At 48.9% G+C, this 23,245-nt stretch overlaps 2 protein-coding genes across 3 annotated transcripts; one reads left to right on the plus strand and one right to left on the minus strand.

Annotated features, from left to right (window-relative positions):
• Nucleotides 1-3,030: 3,030 nt before the first annotated feature.
• On the minus strand, nt 3,031-12,714 carry CD300LD (CD300 molecule like family member d). 2 transcript variants are annotated; one of them, XM_046677778.1, is made up of 4 exons: nt 12,589-12,714; nt 8,494-8,823; nt 7,025-7,127; nt 3,031-5,352 (listed from the first exon to the last, which is right to left on the minus strand). In XM_046677778.1, the coding sequence occupies exons 1-4, from the start codon at nt 12,641-12,643 to the stop codon at nt 5,205-5,207; spliced, it is 636 nt and encodes a 211-aa protein (XP_046533734.1). In that variant the 5' UTR covers nt 12,644-12,714; the 3' UTR covers nt 3,031-5,204. The 2 variants fall into 2 exon arrangements, with proteins under 2 accessions (XP_046533734.1, XP_046533735.1); XM_046677779.1 differs by lacking the exon at nt 12,589-12,714 and adding an exon at nt 11,751-11,851.
• A 7,056-nt stretch (nt 12,715-19,770) lies between these two features.
• LOC124247264 (CMRF35-like molecule 7) lies at nt 19,771-23,234 on the plus strand (the record flags this gene model as incomplete). Its single annotated transcript, XM_046676339.1, has 3 exons — nt 19,771-19,899; nt 21,254-21,583; nt 23,143-23,234. Coding segments are annotated over exons 1-3 (462 nt in total), but the record flags the coding sequence as incomplete, so codon positions are not given.
• Nucleotides 23,235-23,245: the final 11 nt, after the last annotated feature.

Here is a 23,245-nt window from a genome sequence, read left to right on the forward strand (position 1 = left end):
GTTGGCTGCCCTGGCCACTGTCCCTCTCAAGCTTCCTGCCATGGGTTATGGGGCCACATCACCTGAACACGGGAGAGGTAAAGCGAGGAGGACCTGAGGAGGCAGCTCGCTGCCTGTCACTGTGTCCTCACAGGTCCCTGCTCTGCAGCATCCACTTCCTGAGCCTGGTCTTCCTGGTGGTGCCCTGCTCCTGAGCATGCTCGGTGCTGTCCTCTGGGTGAACAGGCCTCAGAGGGGCTCTGGAGGGAGACAGAGTCAGCCTGCCCAGGGGAGTCCACCGTGCAGCCCACTGTCCCCATGAGGACCTCCAGAGACAGGCTCTCAGACCAGAGGGAACAATTTTCAGGCTCCAGACTTTGAGATAAGAAATGTGCCAGAACTGTGGTTGCAGAGGGAGCAAGGCCCTCTGTGTAGGAGTGAGAGCCATCCCATGTCCCCAGGGAGGAGACAACATCTGGATTCTTCCTGCTTTGAACAACCCAACATTCTCCCAACTTAAACATAAGCAACAAAAAAGTAAAACATCTGTGATAGGATGATTTTCCAGAGAAAAGTTAAAATCGTCTCTCTTATACAGATGTAAAAATCAGCATGCATCAAAGATTGCATTCAACTCATTAATCAGTGAGGGAACCAGCCAGATGTATACCTGGTTCAAAAGAGAGTCAGAAGAACAGACACCTTTACAGGTCCACGTGCCGAGGGAGGCAGAGCTGTGAAACAGCTTCCGTCCGAGTAGAATTGGGAATCCAGGCGGCATCCTCAGGGGTGTAGACAATGCGTGGTTTCTCACTGATACACTAATTTTCCCCACACACTTCGCCTGACTTCACATTTTCTCCCCTACCAAATCTTCCTGCAACTTCTTAAAAAGGTATATACTCTCACTCTCACTGTCTCCACCTTCTCCCCATCCTCCACCTCACCCCTCAACCCACTGAAACAGGGCTTCCACCCCCACTCCTCAGAGTCCCCATGGATCCCCTTGCTGTGAAATTCAAGTCGCAGTCCTTGAATAACTTGACCTCTTTGTAGCATCCCCTCCCCCACTGCCCTGCATTCTCTGTGGCTGAATTCTTCAGGTTTTTCTCCTAGTTCTCTGACGGCTTCAGTCTACCTTGGGAAACTTCTTCCTCTTAAATTTTGTCCACTCTTGAGATTTCCATCTTAGGCTGTCTCTTCTTATTCTATTCATTTCCGTTGTGCTGTCTCATGCCATCCGCAATCTTATTTACCATCAATATTCTCACATCGTGTCTTTCCTTTTTTTTCTTGTTTCTCTTTTTTTTAAATTGCGGTAACATTGGTTTATAACATTACATAAATTTCAGGTGTACATATTATATTTCAATTTCTGTGTAGATTACATCATGTGCACCACCCAAAGACTAATTACCATCCATCACCACACACATGGGCCTAATCACCCCTTTCCCCTCCTCCCTGCCCCCTTCTCCTCTGGAGACCACCAATCTAAACTCTGTTTCTATGTGTTTGTTTGTCACTGTTTTTATCTTCTACTTATAAGCGAGATCTACAGTATTTGACTTTCTCCCTCTGACTTATTTCACTTAGCATAACACCCTCAAGGTCCATCCGTGTTGTCACCAATGGTCGGATTTCATCATTTCTTGTAGCTGAGTAGTATTCCATTGTGTATACACACCACATCTTCTTTATCCATTCGTCCCTTGATGGGCACCTAGGTTGCTTCCGAGTCTTGGCTATTGTGAATAATGCTGCAGTGAACATAGGGGTGCATGTATCATTATGCATTCATGTTTTCATGTTCTTTGGATAAATACCCAGCAGTGGAATAGCTAGTTTTCCCAACGCAATTTGTTGAAGAGACTTTCTTTTCTCCATTGTATGTTCCGCCTCCAGCTTTGTTCTTTTTTCTCAGGATTCCTTTGGCTATTTGGGGTCTTTTGTTGTTCCATATATGTTTTAGGATTCTTTGTTCTATTTCTGTGAAAAATGTTGTTGGAACTTTGATAGGGATTGCACTGAATCTGTAATTGCTTTAGGAAGTATGGACATTTTAACTATGTTAATTCTTCCAGTCCAAGAGCACAGAATATCTTTGCATTTCTTTGTGTCTTCTTCAATTTCTTTCAACAATATTTTATAGTTTTCAGTGTACAGATCTTTCACCTCTTTGGTTAAGTTTATTCCTAGATATTTTATTCTTTTTGTTACCATTGTAAATGGGATTGTACTCTTAATTTCTCTTCCTGCTACTTCATTGTTAGTGATTAAAAACACACCTGATTTTTGTATGTTGATTTTGCATTCTGCAACTTATTATATTCATTTATTATATCTAAAAGTTTTTGGTGAATTCTTTAGGGTTTTCTATACATAAAATCATGTCATCTGCAAATAGTGACAGTTTCACTTCTTCCTTCAAAATTTGGATCCCTTTTCTGGCTGAGCCTTCTAATACCATGTTAAATAAGAGTAGTGAAAGCGGGCATCCTTGTCTGGTTCCTGTTCTCAGAGGGATAGCTTTCAGTTTTTCTCCATTGAGAATGATATTAGCTATGGCTTTGACATATATGGCCTTTATCATGTTGAGATACGTTCCTTCAATATCCGTTTTATTCAGAGTTTTTATCATAAATGGATGCTGTATCTTGTCACATGCTTTCTCTGCATCTATTGAGATGATGATGTGATTTTTACTCTTCATTTTGTTAATGTGGTGTATCACGTTGATTGATTTGGGGATGTTGAACCATCCCTGCATCCCTGGAATGAATCCCACTTGGTCATGGTGTATGATCTTTTCAATGTTTTGTTGTATTTGATTTGTTAGTATTTTTGTTGTCATTTATTTCTTCACAGATTTTTCCAAAGTTTCAGATCAATGCATCCAACCACCTACTCAGCATCCCCTCTGGGATGTGTCATTGGCACCTCAACCTATCCAAACTGCATTCTTCCTCTCCCTCCCCCTCCAAACTGGCTCCTTCTCCTGTGTGCCCAAGATCAGTAGATGGCATCCCCGTCCCCCCCACTGCTCAGGCCGGAAGCTCGGATGTCATCCTTCAAGCCCTTCTTCTCCCACGTGCCCCGCGGTCAATCATTCAGTAGCTCCTGAAGATGGCGCTTTCCAGATATCTCTTAAATGTATCCCCTCCTCTCAACACCCATTGCAGATACCCAAGTCCAGGTACCCTTATGATTTCCTCCGTATTATTGCATCTGTGCCCTAATATTCTCTCTGCTTCCAGTTTTGCCCAAATCCAGTCCATTTCCCATACTCGAGGCAGAATGATCTTTAGAACAACAACAACCACACCTTTCAATGGCTCCTATTCTTCTTAAAATTAAGTCCAGGAACATCAACAGAGCTCAGAATAGTCCAGCTCCTTGTCCTGTGGCTGTTGTGGAGGGTGCTGGCATGTTACATAAGACAAACAGGGCCACAGAGGCCCCACACCAGAGTGGGGCAGGGAGATCCTCAGAGACAGAGATGAGCCATTATTAATGTATTTGCTCTAATCACTTAGCAAAGAGAGTCAATACAAACTATTTCAAACCAACCAACCAACCAAAGAGTTTCAGTAAGTTGGCCCTTTCCAGAAAAATACATTAAAATTGATAGCATTTTTATGTATCAGCAACAGACCACTTAGACAATTCACTGGGGGAAAGGATTTACAATTGCAAAGAAAAATATTAAAAAGGTTATGAACGAACTTAAAAACAATGTGGGAGAGCTAAAAAATTTCTATAAAATTCTATTGAGGGGCTGGCCCCATGGCTGAGTGGTTAAGTTCGCGTGCTGGGAGAAAGATCCCAGGGAAAGAAGCACAAAACTGAGAGTGCAGAAATGTGATGACTTTTGGGAATTCGTAAGGTGAAGACTAAATGAACACGATAGAAAAATGCTTGGAGACACAGAGTTGGGTACAGGAGAGAGAGAAAGCCGATTCCACGAAAGGACGCTGGCCGTTCTCTAAGAAGAGAAGAAATAGGCCAAAAGTAAAAATAATTTAATTGAATGAAAAACTATCCTGAAATAAAGAGATCTTGCAATCTGCAACTGAAAAACCCACAGTGTCCCAGGAAAAAAAACTGTCACTTGATGATCCACACCTAGAATATTCTGAAGGTACAGAAGTTCAAGGATACAGATAGAATCAGATGAGGCTGCTTCTCCTGCCCCTGGTCGGCTGTCCCTCTGCTCTAATGGTCCCCTTTTTTGGTCTTGAAGCTGCCCAGCAGTAAAAGTCCAGGGGGGGAACTTGAGAGGAAGGAGAGAGTTTTCCTTTTCTCTTTATGGAGCAGCTTACTGGTGTCCGCCTCTCTTCCTCCACAGTCAACCCTCGGGAGAAGCTTGCATCCACATCCAGGATCTTAGTCTAGGGCTCTTTAGAAGGCTAAGGAGACATATCCTGGCCTTGTCCAGCCCCCAGCCACCCCTGGCTCACAGTTGCCAGATCTGTAATAGCTTCAGCGTCTGATTCACGGATTACTCCACAGTCCCCAAAATGTGTGGCTTATCTCCCTGTGTGCCCCAAAATGAGAGTGGCAGCCAAACTGAATACTCTCAAAAGAGGGAAGAAAATTTGGAGATACTAACAGGACGAGTTATGGTGACATTTAGGGGACGTGATGCCATCTCATCTTCAGGAGTGCAGCGTCCAGGAGGCGAGGGAAGGAGCTGGGGCCAGGATTTCCTTCCCCACAAGGGGCACAAATGCATCAGGGCGAGGAACCCTAGTCCTCAGGTCTTCACTCGTGGTTGGCATATTACCAGGGTTTAGTTCAGTTTTTCCATTTTCATGGGGTCTAGAAGTTTGAAACTCATTATTAGCTGGAGCCCTGAACCCCATGGAATGCAAAAGAAAGTCCGTTAACGTTGCAGGTGGCTTACAGACTTGAGATGATGTTCGTCCTCCAAAGCATTGGGGCCCTGGGGAAAGGCATTTTCTAAGTGTTTCTAGCCATATTTTCTACTGCATTGGAGGCCTCAGGAAGAAGGAAGGCGGGGACTTTGCAGAGAAGAGAGAAACCAGAGAGAGTCCCAGAGGCCCGGGCATCACAGCTGTAGGTCCCTGTGGCCTATGGGACTGTTTTCCACGCTGCCTCTGGAAACACAGTCACTGCTGACCACAGTCATTTCCTGACAAAAATTTCTTTTTCTTCTGTTTGGGGGTCTTTCTGTCTGGACAAGACATCGATGAGCATAGGGGTTACTGGTTCTCATGACCCAGCTGACTCTGCGTCCCCCAGGAGCTTCTCTGAGGTCTGTTCACCCAGAGGACAGCACTGAGCATGGTCAGGAGCAGGGGCACCTCCAGGAAGAGCAGCAGCAGGAAGTGGACGCTGCTGAGCAGGGACCTGTGGGAGGGACATGGTGACAGGAAATGATCTGCCTCCCAGGCTCCCTCTTCTCAGCTCCCCCTGTGCCCAGGTCCTGGGTTCCCAGAATCTATGTGAGGGCAAGCCTGGGACCCCACAACGGCCCTGACAATGGCCTCCACTCCCCACAAACTCTCCTTCCTCATTTCTTACTGTCTCCCTCTTGCTTGCTCTATTGGGAGGGAAACGACTGGAGTCCTTATGAGAAGAATAAGAGAGTAGGACATAGACACACATAGAGGGGAAACCATGCGCAGACACAGGGAGAAGATGGCCTTAAAGGAGTCACCCCTGCCGGCACCTTGATCTCAGACTTCTGGCTTCCAGAGCTGCGCAAAAATAAACGTCTGTTGTCGAAGCCGCCCAGCCTGTGGCCCATTGTTATAGCCCGAGCTGACTGATACAAGGACTACCTCCTATTCATCGCTATTCGTGGAAGATTGCAGAATGCATTCATCAATCAATTAATTAATTAACTCTATTTGGTACACTAATCATCTCTTGATTGTAAGTACCTGGGGGTAGACAGCTTGATTATTTGCTCATCCCAGTATCCTTTCATCTCTCTAACACGATGCTGGGCATGAATGGGTCCTCAAGGGTTATTTGTTGAATAAATGAATGAATTATCCATCTCATGCTGACCAAAGACCCTAACTGGCACTTACATATGCCTTTGATTCATAAAATGAAGAAACACCTTAGCTATTAGTTATTGAAAGCAGTTTGGTAGAAAGGAACTTTCAAAACAGAAAACAAATGGAAAAATGGAAGGAAAGGGATCCCTGGGGGTATAAAGACTGGGGATCCCCCTAGGGAATTCTGTGGGAAGGCCCAGCAGTAGGAGATCGCGGCAGATCTAGAAACAAAGTCAAGAGGGCCAAGGAGAGTAAAAGGAAGAAATGAAAGGGCCCCTGAGCTTCTAGAAAGCTCCTCTGCCTTCAATAGCTGGGCAGGGCACTAAGAAGCATGAGTGAGGCTCAGTTTCTTCCTCTGTAAAATGGGAGCATGCATGTCTGCCTTTTGCTCCTCATGAGGTGGGGTAGGCCAGGTCAAAGAACTGATAGAATAATGGGCAGGAAAGCCCTCTGTGAGCTGCCACATGCTCTAGAGACACAAGGAAATATCAGTGTCATTGTTCTTGCCATAACAGTAACCAAGGGAAAGAGGTCTTCCCCAGGCCCTCCCTGTTCTCCCACAGTTGGGACCGAGAGCCATCATCCCTGTGTCCCCACAACCCCTGTGCCCACACACACTGGCCATGCCATCTGCACTGACTGCCTGCTTGTCAGTCTCCCACACTGAGCACTTGATCTCTGAGTTCCAAGGGGGATGCTCCATGTCTCTGTCCCCGAAGCTGGATACGGTGCCAGCCATGGAGAAGTTACTCAGTACAAACGGGATGGATGAATGAATCATCCAACAGACCTACAAATTGCACTGAGCTCCAGGAGGAAGGATCTGGGGATTGCTAAGGACACTGTGCCACCTGAGAGCAAGTGGGAAGAGCCCCCCACAGCATCAGCCTCTCGAAGGAGCCTGAGGGTCCAGAGACAAGCTCTGGCTGGGACCTGGGACCACAAAGCGTCTCCCTATTGGAAGAGTTTGGGCCAAGTGGGCACAGGGAACAGCAGCATCAGAGCTGGCTTACCTGCTCTCGGAGTGGTGGCTGGTCACAGTTGGGGAGACTCGGGTCTCTTCTGGGGTGACTGGTGCTGTGGACATGGCGGTGGTGGTCGACGCTGTAGTTGGCGCTGGGCATACAGACCAGATTACACACTACTCTGCCTGCTAACACACCTGCAGCCCTGCACGTGGCTCTGAGTCTGGGGGCCTGAGGGCTGCCCTGGCCTGAGGAGCCTGGAGCAGGGCCATGGGGAGGGGCTGATAGCCTGGACCGCTCATATCTCCATGGCCTCCAGGAGACGCAGAGCCTCAGAGGCAGGTGGGGCTGGGCACGGGTCCAGGGAGGACGTTGAGCAGGCCCTGGAAGGTGAGAGGGGGCCCAGGATGGCTCAGGACGAGGGAGTTGGAGTTCAGCTGGACTTAAACACTCCTGCTGCTCATGACAAGGGCTCAGCCAATGCGTCACCCTGTCTTATTTATCCAGCAAGGACAGGAGCACAATAGGGGCTTGCCCAGTGGCCAACACATGCAAGATCTGTGACGTCTAAGGTCAGGACCAGCCCCGAACAAAATCATAAGGTTCAGGAAGATCCTTTACTTTGGGCAAGTTATTAAGCTTCCACGATGGGCACAGCTACTTCTCAGGAATATTGTCAGGATTCTATGAGATGACGACTGTGCTGCGCTTTGCCAGTATAACATACCTCACAGGTTCCAGGGGTGATGGGGACATTGTGACATGTGCTCCCCCTTTGCCACAAGTGTGCCGTGAGCTGGTACTGCCTGTCTGAGGGTCAGCAGAAGCAGAGCCCAACAGAGGGACTTGTGAAAATTGAGGCACTGGGACCTCTGAACTGCCCCTCCCAGGAGTGCTTGCATTCGAGAAGGACTTAGGAAGAGAACATCACTAAGTCCAGACATGTGAATGGCTCGTGATGGGATTTCAGACACCAGAAATGCAGCCTTTCGACTGTGGAGGTCTTTCCAGACCTCAGCAATTAACTACAGCATCACGACTGTGCTGGGCCTCTTTCCCCCGAGACTAGATATGGAATGGGGACAGCAGCTATGAAGTCCCAGCCCCAAACTTCACAAATAGCAGGGACATCTGAGCTCTAGAAGTCCCAGAAGAGCATTGGCAGTTGTTAGGTGGGGTCTCTGGGTCCCATGGAAGATGGTCCCTTTGGCCTATGGGCTGAAACGGGGACCATCGCCTTGATCTCTACAGGCAATAGACTCAGGCACTGAGCTGTGCAGAGGAAAAGCATGTGCCTAGAAAGGATTGAGCCCATCCTGGAGGAGGCCCTAGGAGCCAGGAGAGCATCTAAAGAGGCCCTGCCTCTCCCGATCCCAGGCGGTCAGTCAGGTAGACCTCAGGACTCAAGCGCCCTCTATGACAGTTCACTCTGAGTGACAGCTGAGTCACTGGAGAGGGACCTCAGGGACCAGAACAGAGCAGGCCCTGAAGAGACACATCCAAACACACACTCTTACCTGGGTCAATGGTCACTTTAACTTGGAATGCCAGGTCAGTTCCAGTTCTCTCAATCCCACACCAGTAAGTGTCTGCATCGTCTCGCCTGAGCTCCTCCATGGTCACGGTGAACGTGAGGTTTCTCTGATCGTCCCTGATGGACACACGGTCCCGCTCCACCTCCTGCTCTGATCCAGTGGTTATAACAAGGATCTTGCAGCTAGTCCAATCAGCTCCTCGACACCACCACTTCCTGTGGGTCTTCCATCCTGGGCCGTAGCGACACCGCACGGTCAACGAGCCCCGCTCTGGGCCTCTCATTACTTTTGGACCCATGATGGCAAATGAGCCTGGAAAACACAAATCCATGTACCTGTCACCTCCTCCCCTGAGGGCAGGGCCACAGCGTCCTGCATTGCAAATAGCTCCAATAAATCCAAGAGCATGCTCAGGTGAATAGCAGTCGAGGAAGGAATGCACTTTCCACAAGACAGACCTTTTGTCCTTCAAAATTCTACTGGTAAAAACCACCAGGCAAATCACCTAAGAGCACAACTACGGACCTCAAAGATACAATAATGTGGACACTGAGCAATACTAGCTTCCTGTAATTCATCCTCTCCCCCATCTATAGCCGATAAATCTTTATATTCCCAGCAATGTCCTTTTGCAGCCATCTCTGTGTTATGCTGGTCTGATGGGGAGGAAATACCAGAGGACCCATTTCCACAGGAGAATGATTGCTGCCCTGACTTTGCACTGATGACCTCGGGAGGTTCGGCCAAAGCATCCACATCACACAGCTCTTGAAAGGTTGTTCTTAGTGGTTACGCTGTAGTCCACCACCCTGGCAGGAACTCCTTGAAGCTGACCAGAACAGTGATGCCAAATGGTCTGCATGTGCTATGGAATCCACATCACACAGAGCCAATTTTCTCCTGGAATTGCTGTAAATTCCAGGTCCAAACTTCCTAGTGAAAGTGATCTGGTAAGATGGAAGCAAGCAAAGTTAGTTATAAACAGAGCGGCACCCATGCCATGCCTCTTGTGTCTTGTCAGACTTTTATTAAACCCAAGGAAAGGATTCAAGCCAGAGTTAAAAAATGAGAAACATGACATGCCTTATCAGCTCTTCTCTTTGAACATCCTGCTCCAGGACAACACTAGCCTGCGTGGCATTTTCAGTCATTCTTTTGCTTGAAGGCACCCAGATTGGTGGAAATAACTTAAATGGGACTTCCGTCAAAAATTCTTTAAATTTACTGAACTAAAGCCAGAGCCATTCACGGGAGTGATAGACTCTGACAATTTATTTACTGGCAATAAACAACAGGCGTGATTGTTGCAGCAGCAGTCTGAGATGGAGTAGAAGCATGTTGCGACTCATGAATGCAACAAATTCAAACGCTTTTTTTTAAAGCATGCAGAGAATGTTTATAAAAATTGACCGTGAAAGAGATCAGCCATGAAACACGTCTCTAAAAATTTCTAAGGATTGAAATGATTGTGTATGTTCTCTGACTATAATTCAACTGACAGAATAACAAAATAACAAAACATAACTAAAACATTTCCACATGTTCATAAGTTAAGAAATATTTTTCTAAATACCAATGAGTGAAGAAAAGCATCGCAAGAAAAATTTTTAGATATTTTAACGAGGAAAAGAAAAATACTACAAATCAAAACTTTCGAGATATAGCGTAGAAGAAAAACAGTCCTATTCAAGACAACAAGATTGTAACATATATTCTCGAGCATTTTCGTGTTACCAATTAGCATCTTTTCATTTTAGCTGGAAGAATTCCTTTCAGCATTTCTTTTAAGACAGATCTAGAGGTGATGAACTCTCTCAGCTTTTGTTTTTTGGGAATGTCTTTATTTCTCCTTCATTTCTGAAGGATAACTTTGTCAAAGTATTCTTGACTGACTATTCAGCCCCGTGCCGTGCCATCTTGGGGGTGAGGGGGCTGTAGCAAAGATCCTCCCACCCTCTCCAGTGCATCCAAACATGCATTTTTGTTGATTATCCAACAAAATGCTGAGATCTCTTCTCCAGAATCCTGGATTTCTACAAAGGCTCTGTCATCTGTGAGTGTCTGCCCAAGTCAGCACTCTCCACATTTTCCCCGTCTGCTGCTGAGAGGTGCTGGGGCCGGTTCACTGGCTTCTGCTGTTTCCACACCCTCTACCGAGGTCTGTCTGCCTATTGCCTAATGCACGAGTGGGCAAGACTCCTTCAGGTCCTTTGGTGTATGGTGCTGGATCCCACAACTCCCACTGAAGCACTTTTGTTCATTGATGGGTGCCAAATTTCAGTTGTTAAAAAGCATGGGCAAAAAGGAGGGACAATTTACGCTGCTATGATGCTGACATCATTCCACCTTGAGTCAACATTTTATAGTTTTAAATGCATATATTAGAAAAGAGTAAATTTAATAAGCCAAACATCTATTTCAAAACTTGAAAAAAATAACAAAGAGCAGAAGTAAGAGAAGAACAGGAAAAAAGTAGAGGAAGGAAATAATGAAGAAAATAAATGCAAAATACAGAAGACCAACAAAGCCAACAATTGCTTAAAAAAGAAAAACCCTAGAAAGATACTCATGATAGAAAGAGAGGAGGTCTAACTACGCAACATCAGGAATGAAAAGGGAGACATCACTACAGATCCCGCACATATAGAAAGATAAGAAGAAGATAAAAAACCAAGATGATGAGATAATAAAAGGATATCTAAACAAGTTTATGTCAATAAATTTGAAACTTTAGATGGAATAACTAGCTCCTTAAAAAAATATATACTCAAATTAGCACAAAAAGAAATAAAAAACCCAAATAATCCTACAACTATTTAATTAAGTCAAATTCATTATTAAAAACTTCCTCAAGAGAAAACTCCAGACCTACACAGCTTCAATGGAGATATCTACTAAACATTTAAGGAAGAAATAATGTCTATCTTACACAAAAGATTCTGGAACAAAGAAAAAGAGGAACTGAATCGGCCAGCAGCCTGATCTTGGACTTCCCAGCCTCCATAACTGAGAGAAAATAAATTTCTCTTGTTTAAGGCACTGACTCTATGGTATTTCGCTGTGGAAGCTCAAGCTGAGTAATACACATGTACCCATTTTACCCATATTAACTTCCAAATTAAGCTAATAACATGCAAGTTTCTCCGGTAAATTTTCTGCATGCAAATCTCCCTACCAGAGTTTCCTCTCCTGCATATATGTTGACCAAGTCAATGGATGAGTAAATGGGGTCACTTTACCTCCGATGATAACCTTCTTCCAAGAAGAGACTCTCTCCGCATCCTGCCCCAAGCCCCGTGGTTCCGATTCCTCAGTGGCACTCACCTGGGAGGATGAGAAGGCGCAGAGCTGGGGCAGCCAGATGGTTCTGCCTCCCTAGCTCCTGTCTTCTCTGAGCATCCAGCACCAGCTGTCCCCCCAGGACTTGACATGGAACCCAGAAATAGACACCTTCTAATCTCTGGTCCTTCCTCCCCAGTGACAGCACTCTGTATGTGTCCTGGCTGTTGAGCTTACTTCACTGGGAGACCGTCTGCTCTTTGGCTCATCCAGAGCAGAGACTCAGGCAGGCCGATGCGCGGGGTCAAGCAACACCCCAGAGAGCCTGTAACACCCTGGTTTTGCTGCTGTCTTCCTTCCTGTACTCTGAGCTCTTAGGAAGAAAGGTTCTCGGCTCTGGCTGCCAGTCAAGACCAGCTGCAGAGGCTTTCAAGGCATCCGAGTCCCCAAGCTCCACCAAGGTGAGTGGGTCACAGCTGGAGCCTGAGCACCTGTGCTCTTCGCAAGTTCGTCCAGGATGGATTCACGCATTAGTGTGTCCATCTGTTTATGGAGAACAGCCAGGGTGGAGAAACACTCTCCTAAAAGGGGGGCAATTGGTTTTATTTTTTGTTTCCTAACACCTAATATAGGACCTGTAAGATAGCAGAAACTTGGTTTTTATTTAACGAATAAGTGTCTGGTTGAATGAATTGGCCCTGCCATGTCCCCTGGCGTGTCTCCCCGCCGCAGAACAGACCCTCTCTGTTTCCTGCCCAGCCTCAGTCATTCCAGCTTCTTAGCCACAGCCCCACTCACCCGGGAGGAAGAGAAGGAGCAGAACAGGAGCCAGCCACACGGTCCTGTCTCCCATCCTTGGTGCTAACAAGCGCCCAACACCCTCTAGGACTTGCAGCCAAGCTCAGGAGTGAACCCTGGAATCCCTTCAAGATTCGGGGGAAGCTGCTTAAGTCACTTTTGAGTTTCTCAATCAATCACTTCCTATTGTGTCTACATCTACTTCTGCATTTTACATATTAGGGGAAGAGGGTGTCATTCTGTATAGTATGTGGTGGAATCTGCGTCAAGACCTTTGTGCATGTGGGAAAGAAAAAGGATCCCTGCCTGGTCGGGTTTGCACATGTGGAGCTGAGGGATCTCTGCCAGGAGGAGTGGGCAGAGGCGGCAGCGGGGAGTGTGGAGAGGAGCTCCCTAGGCGGGTCCAAGGAAGGGACGGAGACTGCTGGATCCACACGCTGGACTGCAGCGCTCAGGGCTCACACCCAGGCTCGCTGGGGAACAGCCCCATCCTCAACCTCCCTCTGGGCAGCCCCACCACTGTGCATCTCGGACCGCCCTTCCGGCCCCGGGCCAGACTCCCTCCCTGAGACTTACCCGCTGCCCCTCCCTCTGGACGCCCTCCTCTGAGGTCCTGAGTCACTCGGAAGCAGAGGCCAGCGTGGGAAGATTATAAGAAGGAGAAGTGGTCTTTTCCCCTCAGCCTCATCTCGCCCAAGATGCTTCCCCTCCCATCTCTCTGCATAGTTCCCGTGGCTGTGGGCTGATGGCCACCTCGAGGCACCGAAACTGCTTGTGCCGATGACCTCCTAAGTGGCTTTCCCAACCTCTTCCTTCATCCTTCAGATGTCCCCTCCCTCCTCCGTCCCCTGCTCCCCCCCCCCCTCCCCCCCCCCCCCCCCCCCGTCTCCTCTCTGAATCGATTCTGAAGGTCTCTTTCTTTTGTGTTTTTGTATTTGTGGGTTTTGTTCTGCCTTTTGGGAGATTTCTGTTTTGTCTTTGTGCTCTTATTTTCTCTTCCAACCCTTGGATGAAATGCTTATTTTAGAAATTACATTTTTATTTTAAAAAGCTCCTTTATTGGTTCTCCGATCGCTGATGTTTTTAAAACTCTCTTCTGTTTTCTGAATCACATCCCTTCCCACTGTGCTCATGTTGTTGGCTTGGCTCGGTTTGGTCCTTTTCTTTGATGTCACAAGCCTTCCACAAATGTCTGGTAATTCTTGGTTGTCCGATCATAACTGAGAGTGAGCCAAAATATAGCTGACCGAGGCCTCTGAGTAAGTAGGAGCAGGAGTGTGTAAAATCATTGTTTTATGGTGCCAAATTCTTGAGCCTTCGATCCCTTCTTGACTTGTAAGCTACGCTTTAAGGTGAGCAGGCAGAGAAGAGTCTTCTAAATTCTAGAAAGAAGGGAATTGAACCTGGCCTCCAGCATCCTCTCTAACTGCATGGTTTGCCCTGGTATTTTATTGACTTAAAAAGCTCTCTGCCCTTTGGCCTAGGAGGGGATGTCTGCCTGCGGAGTCTTGGGGAATACGCCGGGACACGCATGCTTGGGGAACTGCTCCTCGAACCGAGCTCCAGTGGCCGCCGCAGTTTCTAGTCCCACTCCTCACCCACACGCTCCACACTCCTGCTGACTCTGAGTTCAGTCTCCCCTGAGTTCTATCAGGCAGGTCAGTGAGAGGGAGGCATGGCCAAAGGCAATATCTTTTACAGGACATCTACCTTGCGGGTACGTCCAGCATGCCCCAGATCACTGGATCTCTGAAACTTCGGACACGGTAGGTCCTGAATCTGGGTAGGGTTTATCTCCCAGTGTCTGGAGCACATCTGGTTGGCTGTCTCTTCTTGTCATGAAGTCCTGTGAACATGATATCATCAACACAGTGGGCTAACTATCTCCTGAGCCATGTCCTGATGACCCAGGTTCCTTAGGACTACACAGAGACAGAGAAGAAAATTAACACAGGCTTGGAATAAGACTACAAAAGTATACTGTTGTCCATGCTAAGTGAAGGCAAACTGCCTCTGTTCCTCCTCCTTCCTGACGGGCATTGACAAGGATACACTTGCCAAATCAGCAGTCACACGCAACACACCAGGCTGTGTTCATCTGCTCTAGTAAAGTGACCGCTATTGGCACAGAAGCTGCGATTTGGCCACTCTTTGGTTTTCACTAGCCCATTGTCCCTGGTGAATTAAAGGCGATACGCTGGAACCACCACCCTGTGTCCTTAAGGTCTTGGAGGGTGGCACTAATCTCGGTATTTCTCAGTGAATGTGAGGTTATGTTTGATTTACCGTTCTGGTCACAGCAGAGGGGCAATTTCAGGGGCTTCCACTTGACCCTCCCAAATATAATCACTTACCTCACAGGCCAAAAAATTAATAAGAGAGTTGTGTCAACTGCTAAGTGTATGTATTTCTATTATGTTTCCAGAAACCAAGAAAATGGCCACTGAGTCACCTCTCTGGCCTCTAGGATCTTTTTTTTTTTGAAGATTGGCACCTCAGCTAACAACTGTAGCCAATCTTTTTTTTTCCCCCTGCTTTATCTCCCCAAATCCCCCCTGATACATAGTTGTATATCTTGGTTGCAGGTCCTTCTAGTTGTGGCATGTGGGATGTTGCCTCAACGTGGCCTGACGAGTGGCGCCACATCCGTGCCCAGGATCCGAGTCAGCAAAACCCTGGGCCGCCACAGCAGAGCACATGAACTTAACCACTTTGCCACGTGGCCGGCCCCTGGCCTCTAGGATCTTGATCTTGTCTCTTGTTCTATTAGTTGTCTTCACTGATCGCTGCAGGTGGGCGCCATTCAGAACTTGCTATCTGGTCCACTAATTATGCTCACCTTGCCCCAGACAGGTGAGCGCTTCCACCTGCTCTCTGCCGTTCTGGAATTCTCATAGCCCCATTGATCTTACCAGCTCAGTTATGTCATGGCATCACCTACCATGGACCCAGCACAGAGACGACAGCCACTACCAAGCCTCTTGACAATGCTCATGTCCCCTCACCAGCATATTTCTTATTTTCCTGTAAATCAAGTGTCCTCCATGACTTCTGAAGGATAACATGCATTTGGTGGGTTTCCAGGTCAAATATAATAGTTCCATTTTAGCACACTACATTCTTTGAGCCTTTGACCCCTCCTTCCACGCTCTGCCATGGCCATTCTGGCATCTTTTCTTTGTTTAATGTGGGACTTCATTGCTTCCAAGCTTCTAAGAACCATCCCAGCTGCACACTAGTACCAGTCTCCCAGGCTTGCAAGTGTGTTGGGTGTCCCTATATTGTGTGTCTGAGTGCCCCTATGTTGACAGACTTCCTAATTCAGCGTTATATTCCAGCACCCTGAGCCAGTACCTCGAGATCCACTCCCAGGCATGCTCTTCTGGTTCCTGCCAGTACATATTGGTTTCCTCTTCCCTTTGTAGCCCGGCACATCCCCAGGTGCGCCATGCTGACTTTAACCTAAGTTATTGGTCTTGTGGTCAGGAGGGAGAATGAGGGCAGATTCTTGAAGTAGACCCTTCACAGGTGGGCAGTGTCCTGTGAGGTCTGCTTCCTTTCACTTCCGTACAATCTTCAACACGGAGAGCTGCTGTCTCCTAACAAGCGGATGAGCCGCTTCTGTGGACCTGGAGGGTCCAGGGAAGCGGAGCGGATCGGGGGCTCAAGTGCGTGGGCAGAGGTGCCATCCCGAGTCTCAGGGGCTCACTTTTCTCGATCAGGAAACACTGGTCTTAAAGCACTTGCCAAGGCTAAGAATTTAACCCTGACTGAAGTTTCACTTCTCTTAAATTGGGGTCCTGGCCTCATTCCCTTAAAAGGAGATCCTGGTCCTACAGCACAATTGTTCCTCTTAATAGAGGAAATGAGGGTCCCTCTCAATGCTCCTAAGGAGGATATACAGATGTTCACCAAAGGCATGGGCTAAAATGTTCATAGCAACACTATCCATAATGGCCAAAAACTTGAAATTAGTCAAATGGATAAATTTGGTATATTCACCCAATGGAATGTTATATCATAATCAGAATAAACAAATTACAAATACAACCACATTGTAACAATGTTGGTGAATCTCACAATCATAATGGTCATCAAATGAAGGAAAGAGCGTACACTGTGTGATTCATTTGTATGAAGTTGAAGAACCAACGAAATGAATTTAGGCCGTCAGGCTGAAGTCAGGGGGGTGGTGACTTCCTAGGCAGTGACTGGGAGGAAGTTGTGACACCATGACTTCATAGATAGTGGCTGGAAGGAGACACGAGAGGGCCTTCTGGGGGGATGGTAATGAGCGTTTCTTGATGTAGGTGCCGGGTGCACGAGTGTGCTTCATTCGTGCAAATTTATTGAACTGTGCGCTTTTGATGTGTGCACTTTCTGTATGAATTTTATATGCCAATAAAAAGTTTTAAAATCTTCCCATGGAAATCTTTCCAAGCCATTACATGTATGTTCACTTAATTCTTTGAATAGCTGCCTAATGTTCCACTGTGTGGCTTCACCATAATTAACTATTCCTGTATTGATGGCCACGGAGCCTGTTTCCAGCCTTTTGCTCTTGTAAATCTATGCTGCAGGCTTCCAGTTCCAAGATGAAGTCAACACACTCCACAGATCTCTCCTACTAATTGCAACCAAGAACCCAGACAGAGCGCGTGGAGCCGCTGTCGGAGGATTCTGCACAGTGAATGGTGGCAGGAAGGTTAGGGAAGGAAAGCAGAATGGGCAGGACCAATCCAGGTGTGAGTTTTCTGGGTTTCTTTCCTTCTTTATCCTCCTGCCTGGGCACAAACCCTGCAGCCCACGACCTGAGGCTGCACCCTCAGCAGGGATTATAAGAGCTCAGGAAGAGCAGAGGGAGGGAGCCCTAAGGGAAAAGGGGGAGTGGGCGGATTCCTGGAGTTTTCTTGGTGTGTGTTTTCTTTCCCTCCACCCACTCAGCAGCAAGCCTCAGGACAGAAGCTGCAACTGCATCTGCAGCAGCGGGGGCCAGCACCTGGAACTCTGAGGAGGAACCTCCCCTCTGACGGGAGGAGCTGTGGTCTGAAGACATGGGAGGAAATACCATTGCATTTTCTCATTCTTTATTCTCCCTCTGCTTGGTCCTGGAGGCTGACCCAGTCACAGGACATATGCATGCAGCATATCAGGTGGGAAAAGCCCCAGCTTTCCAGCCAAAGGACCAGGAAGCGGGGTAGAGGGCTCTGAAAGCTGATAAGGGGTGTTGGGGAGATCAAGAAAGGTAAGCAGCTCAAGAAAGGGACCCTAGAATTCCCAGGCTCACCCCTAGCTGTGCCTGTTGGGTCAGACCTTGAAGAGTCTCCCCAAGACTGAGAAATTTGGGGAAGATTATCGCGCAGGTCACAGACTGGCCACTGGGTGGCGCACACGGGCCAGATCCGAATGCATCCCAAAGGCTCAGAGAGCTGAACTATGGTGGGACGGCGGGGCACAGAGGGCGGGTCAGCCCTGGAAGTCTTAACCGCACCTGCTTGACTGCCCGCCGCTAAAGAAACAAATTCAGAGTAAAAGACCTATGGAGGGAGGTGGTGGAATTGTTTGTATGTTCATGGTGGTGGTTCCACGAAGCGATGCGTGTATTAAAACTCACAGAACTACACACCCAACAAAATGGATTTTACTGTATGTCCAGTTTGAAAAAAATAAGAAAAACAACAAGAAAAGCTTTTCAAACTGTGCACTTCAGATGTATGCAGTTTATTTTATCCCAATTACACCTCATTAAAACTGTTAAGAAAGGGAGGGAGGGAGGGAGGAAAGGAGGAGGCTAGCGTTTCCTGTAGTCCTGACCCCGACCCCTCCATAAGTTCTTGGCTGCAGGCAGAAGCCCCAGGCTCATGAGGACACCCCAGCCCAGAAGGCTCAGCCCTCAAATGTGAGGATAAACAGGCTGCTCAGCCTCCCCGCCTCCCCCACAACCTCCCTGGAACTGGCCCACAGCATGGTCTCCTGCTCCTGCTGCTAAAGCCTTTGCAGCTCCACCTTCAAGCCCCCCACCCCCGAGGAGCCCCCTAAGGGTGGCAGGTGTCAGGAGGAAGGCTCAACAGGCGTCCTCTTAGAAAGGCTAGTCTGGCAGGGGTGGGCAGGATGGGGAGGACCCCGGCCCGTGACCCAGGTGTTGTGACAGACAATTCAAGGAGTGGAGATGACAAGGAATTTCATTTTGAGCATGTCTGAGCTGCTAACAGGGTGAAAAGTTCTACAAAAGCACCAATAGGCATTGGCAATGAAAGCCAAGAACTGAGCCGGGAGATGGGGGCGACAGGAGGTGTGCGTGTGACAGTCCTGTGCCTGGAGGTGATGCCAGAGAGCAGGACAGGGATGCTCCCAGAGAGAATAACATCAAGGACAGACTCCAGAAGACGCTGGGGGCGAGGGGCTAAGAGTAAGGAGAGAGCTTCAGCAGAGGAGAGAGAAGACAGGGAGAGGGAGCAGGGGACAGAGGAGGGAGGGGACATCTGAAGGAAGAGGGAAGAAGTGGAGAAAGCTACTTAGGAAGCCATTAGAATAAACAGTTTCAGTGCAGTGAGGTGGCCGTCAGCCCACAGCCAGGGGAACTATGCAGAGAGATGAGAGGGGAAGCGTCTTGGGCAAAATGAGGCTTAGGGGAACAGGACACTTCTCCTTCTGATATCTTCCCATGGCAGCCTCTGCTTCCGAGTGACTCAGGACCTCAGAGGAGGGTGTCCCGAGGGAGGGGCAGCGGGTCAGGCTCAGGGAGGGAGTCTGGCTTAGGGCCGGAAGGGCGGTCTGAGATGCACTGTGGTGGGGCTTCCCAGAAGGAGGTTTAGGATGGGTCTGTTCCCCAGCGAGCCTGACTGAGCCCTGAGCGCTGCAGTCCAGCATGCGGATCCAGCTGTCTCCGTCCCTTCCTTGGACCCGCCTTGGGAGCTCCTCTCTCCCAGGCCCCACTGCACTTCACGCCCTGTGTTGCTGGCAGCCACCTGCTCGGCTCCTCCCACACACTTGCGAGTGGAACCCTGGCCAGGCCTGGACGCTTTGCTTCCGCAAAATCATTGAAGACACATCATCACAGAAGTCATACACTCCCAAAGGATGACACTGCTTTTCTCCTAATTAATGAAACTAGGAAGTAACTGGAAAAAAAATTAAGAGAAGTAGATGAGAGAAACTAAACATACCGATTTAGACAAATAGAAGGCAGTCAGCCTCTGGGCTCAGTCCAAGGCCCTGGAGGGCAGCTGGCATTTGATGATCACAGGGAGAGAACCCAGGCAGGCAGGACCATGTGGCTGTTCCCGGCTCTGCTCCTTCTCATCATCCCAGGTGAGTGGGGCTGAGGCTTCAGGATCTGGAGCCTGCAGGACTGGACCAGGACACGGAGAGTGTCTGTCCTAGGGGAAAATGGCAGGGCCTATTCACTCATCCATACACTTATTCATTTAAAAACAGCTTAAAAAGTTTTATCTGACAGGTCCTAAGTCAGGTGTTGGGGAAAGAAAGGATACTAGGTGTCTAGGGGACTGTGTCTCAGCCCTGGCAGACAGATCAACAGACAGATGACAGATGGATGGATGAGTGGATGGATAGATAGATACACATACGCACTCATATATACACACATATGTAAATGCACAAATCCCCAATGAGCTTTTAAAGAGCACAGACGCTCAGACTCCAGCTCAGACGCACTCGGTCATGGCAGAGCTCAGGGATCTGGACCCTTTGAAAGCCTCCACATCTGGTCTTGACTTGCAGTTAGACTTGAGAATCTCTCTTCCAAGGAGCTCAGAGTACAGGAAGGAAGACAGCAGCAAAACCAGGGTGCGACAGGCTCTCTGGGGTGTTGCCCAACACCGCACATCGGCCTGCCTGAGTCTCTGCCCTGGACGAGCCAAAGACCAGACTGTTGTCCAGCGTAGTAAGCACAACAACAAGTCAGGGACAAGGCGGTCTGGTGGCCCCGGCGAGGGGCGGAGCTGGCTGCAGAGTCAGAGAACCCTTAGAAGAGACCATAGTTGAACCAAGCCTTGAGGGATGAATTTTAAGGCTTTGACTCCTTCAAGCAGAGAAGCAAGAACATTCCAGGCAGAAGGAACAGCTTGTGCAAAGTTATGAGACACAAAAGAGCATGGTTTTTAGGTTAAAAAAAAATTGTGCGTGTATTGCGTGTGTGCAGGAGTGTGTGTTCAGTTCCATGGAACTTTATCACACATGTGGATTCAGAGGGCGAGGGTTTTTTGGGTTGTGGGTATAGTGTCTCGCTGAGTGGGAGTGGGAGGGGGTCAAGATATCTACCTCACCAGCTCTGAGATTCAGAAATAAGCCTGTGGCTGCAGTGTGGACTAAGGGCTGGTCAGGAAGAAGGTGTTGCCTGAGGGTAAGGGAGGGGAGAGTTTCCAAAATGAGGCAGTAGTCGGTGGTCAGCAGGATGCGGAGTGAGCAGAGGCCACCGTGTGGGCAGTTAGGAACCCAAAGGGGACCTTTGCAAGAGAGGTGACAGCAAAAGAAATACCGCAGAGGATTGAGGGACAATCGGGCTGCGGGGTTTTGAGAGCCCTACAGCGAGGGCAAAGGCTCCTGCTCAACCCCCGGGGAGGTGCCAGAAGCCCCGAGCAGCGCCCGGGCCAGCCCTGGACTCAGGGAAGGAGGAGATGGATGTTGAGTTTCTGTTTTCTAGGCTGTTTCTCCATCCATGGTCCGGGGGCAGTGAGCGGCCCCGAAGGGGGTTCGGTGACCATTGAGTGTCACTACAATTCAGGGTGGGAGACCTACAAGAAGTGGTGGGGCCGTGGAAACGCCTGGCATTCCTGCCGAATCCTTGTTAAAACCACTGGGTCAAAGCAAGAGGTGAAGAAGGACCGAGTGTCCATCAAGGATGATCACGGATGCCGCACGTTCGCTGTGACCATGGAAAAGCTCAGGAGTGACGACGAAGACACCTACTGGTGTGGGATTGAGAGATACGGAATTGACCAGGGGGTCCAAGTAAAAGTTACCGTTGGTCCAGGTAGGAACTACTCCCTCCTGTACTCTGAGGCCCTGGTACTGACCCCCAGAGGACTCAGAACTTTTCCTCTCTCCACCCCGAGGGCTGGAGAGGAGTCTCGAAACTTGCCTCGTGTGCATGTGCTCGTGTGTATCTGTGTGGACGAGTGCATGTGTGTGTGCACGTGGGGGAGGGTGCACAAGAGTCTGGGAAGATTGAAAGAGCGAGCCTTGGCATGTTCGCACATCTCCACCATTGTCATTGGGGGGAGCAGAGGACAGACGGCTTGGACAGGCTTGTCCGCGGAAGGCAGGTCCTCTCTGGCAGGTCCTCTTTTGCAGGTCAGTCGGACATTCACATCCACCCTCAGAGCAGCCCCAACCTGACCGGGGGCCTTCTCAGGTGTGCAGCGAGGGCTGGAGAGCTAGAAAGCCACAATCCTGATGGTCTCAGCTACGGGGCAAGAGACCCTGGCCCTCTCTCTCTCTTCCCCTCCCTCCTCTGGCAACATTAAGAGCAAAGGAGTGGGTGAGGGACTCTGAACTCCTTCCCGGAAGAAGGAGAGGCAGGATCCGCCATAATGCAGTGGCTCCCACAGGCCTCCTCTGGCTGCCTCCCAGCCTCAGGAGGGACTCTGGGCTCCGTCACACTTGCCCCAGAGGCAAGCAGGCCTCCCGGGGACAGAGGCCTGGAAAGAGAATCAGGCTCTAGCCTCCCGCCCACAGCTCCGCCTCCAGATCCTTCAATCTTGTCTCTACTTTCGGCACCAAGAAAACTCCCCTCCTCACCCCCCCCACTAATATACACACACAGACCATAGGGGAGCAGTGTATCTGCCATTCATGAGCTCATTTATAAAGCAGAGAAAAGTCTCTTCAAACTTGGTATAGGCAAATATGGTGTGCATGTGTGTGCAGTGGGGAAGTATGCTGGTTTTAGAATGCTCCAGAAGTTAGTTGAAAAAGACAACCAAGATGGGGTGGAAGTGTAGAAGAGTGGAGCAGTTGGTAGCAGGAGATTTGGAGGCTGGGACCCTGCAAGCCAGACAAGTCCTTATGGGGCAGGGATGGTGAGATGAGGAAGCCGTTGGGAGGCAGGAAGGACTCCAGCGGAAAGCAGAGGCTGCTGGCACTCGGCCCGGCTGCAGGGGAGAGAGGAAGCCCGGAGCAGCCAGCCCCCCAGGTCACACGGCATCAGGGCAGGTGGCACAGAGTCTGCTTCAACCAACGCTGAGACTCGGAAAAGAGCTGGCCTGGCCAATTTAAAACTCCAAGGAGTGGGAACTTGGTTCTTACATGCTCAGCTGTGCCAAGCAGGACTCTGAGGCTAAACTGAATATTTGTAAATTGCCTACGTAGCTTGCCACCCCAAATCCCTCACACAGGGGCAAAATGATGTTTCTCTGTAAATGAAGTAATGTTATGTTTTGAATAATAAACCAAAAAGATGAAAGAGAAGGCCAATGTGGCTGACTGGCGAAGCTAAGACAGAAAGGTTCTCAATCCCTGGGGTAGGGTTTGGAGAAGGCCATGGGGAGCCACCCGGGTCCCCCTCAGAACCGTGCTCTGCTCTGTGTTTAGCAGCATATACAACAACCCCACCCACACTGCTGATAACAAACACGACTGAATCTATGACGACAGACCAGTCTGAACCTATGACACCGGCCAGTCTGACTTCCTC

The sequence above is a fragment of the Equus quagga genome, chromosome 11 (genome assembly GCF_021613505.1).
Source record: "Equus quagga isolate Etosha38 chromosome 11, UCLA_HA_Equagga_1.0, whole genome shotgun sequence".
Lineage (NCBI taxonomy): Eukaryota > Metazoa > Chordata > Mammalia > Perissodactyla > Equidae > Equus > Equus quagga.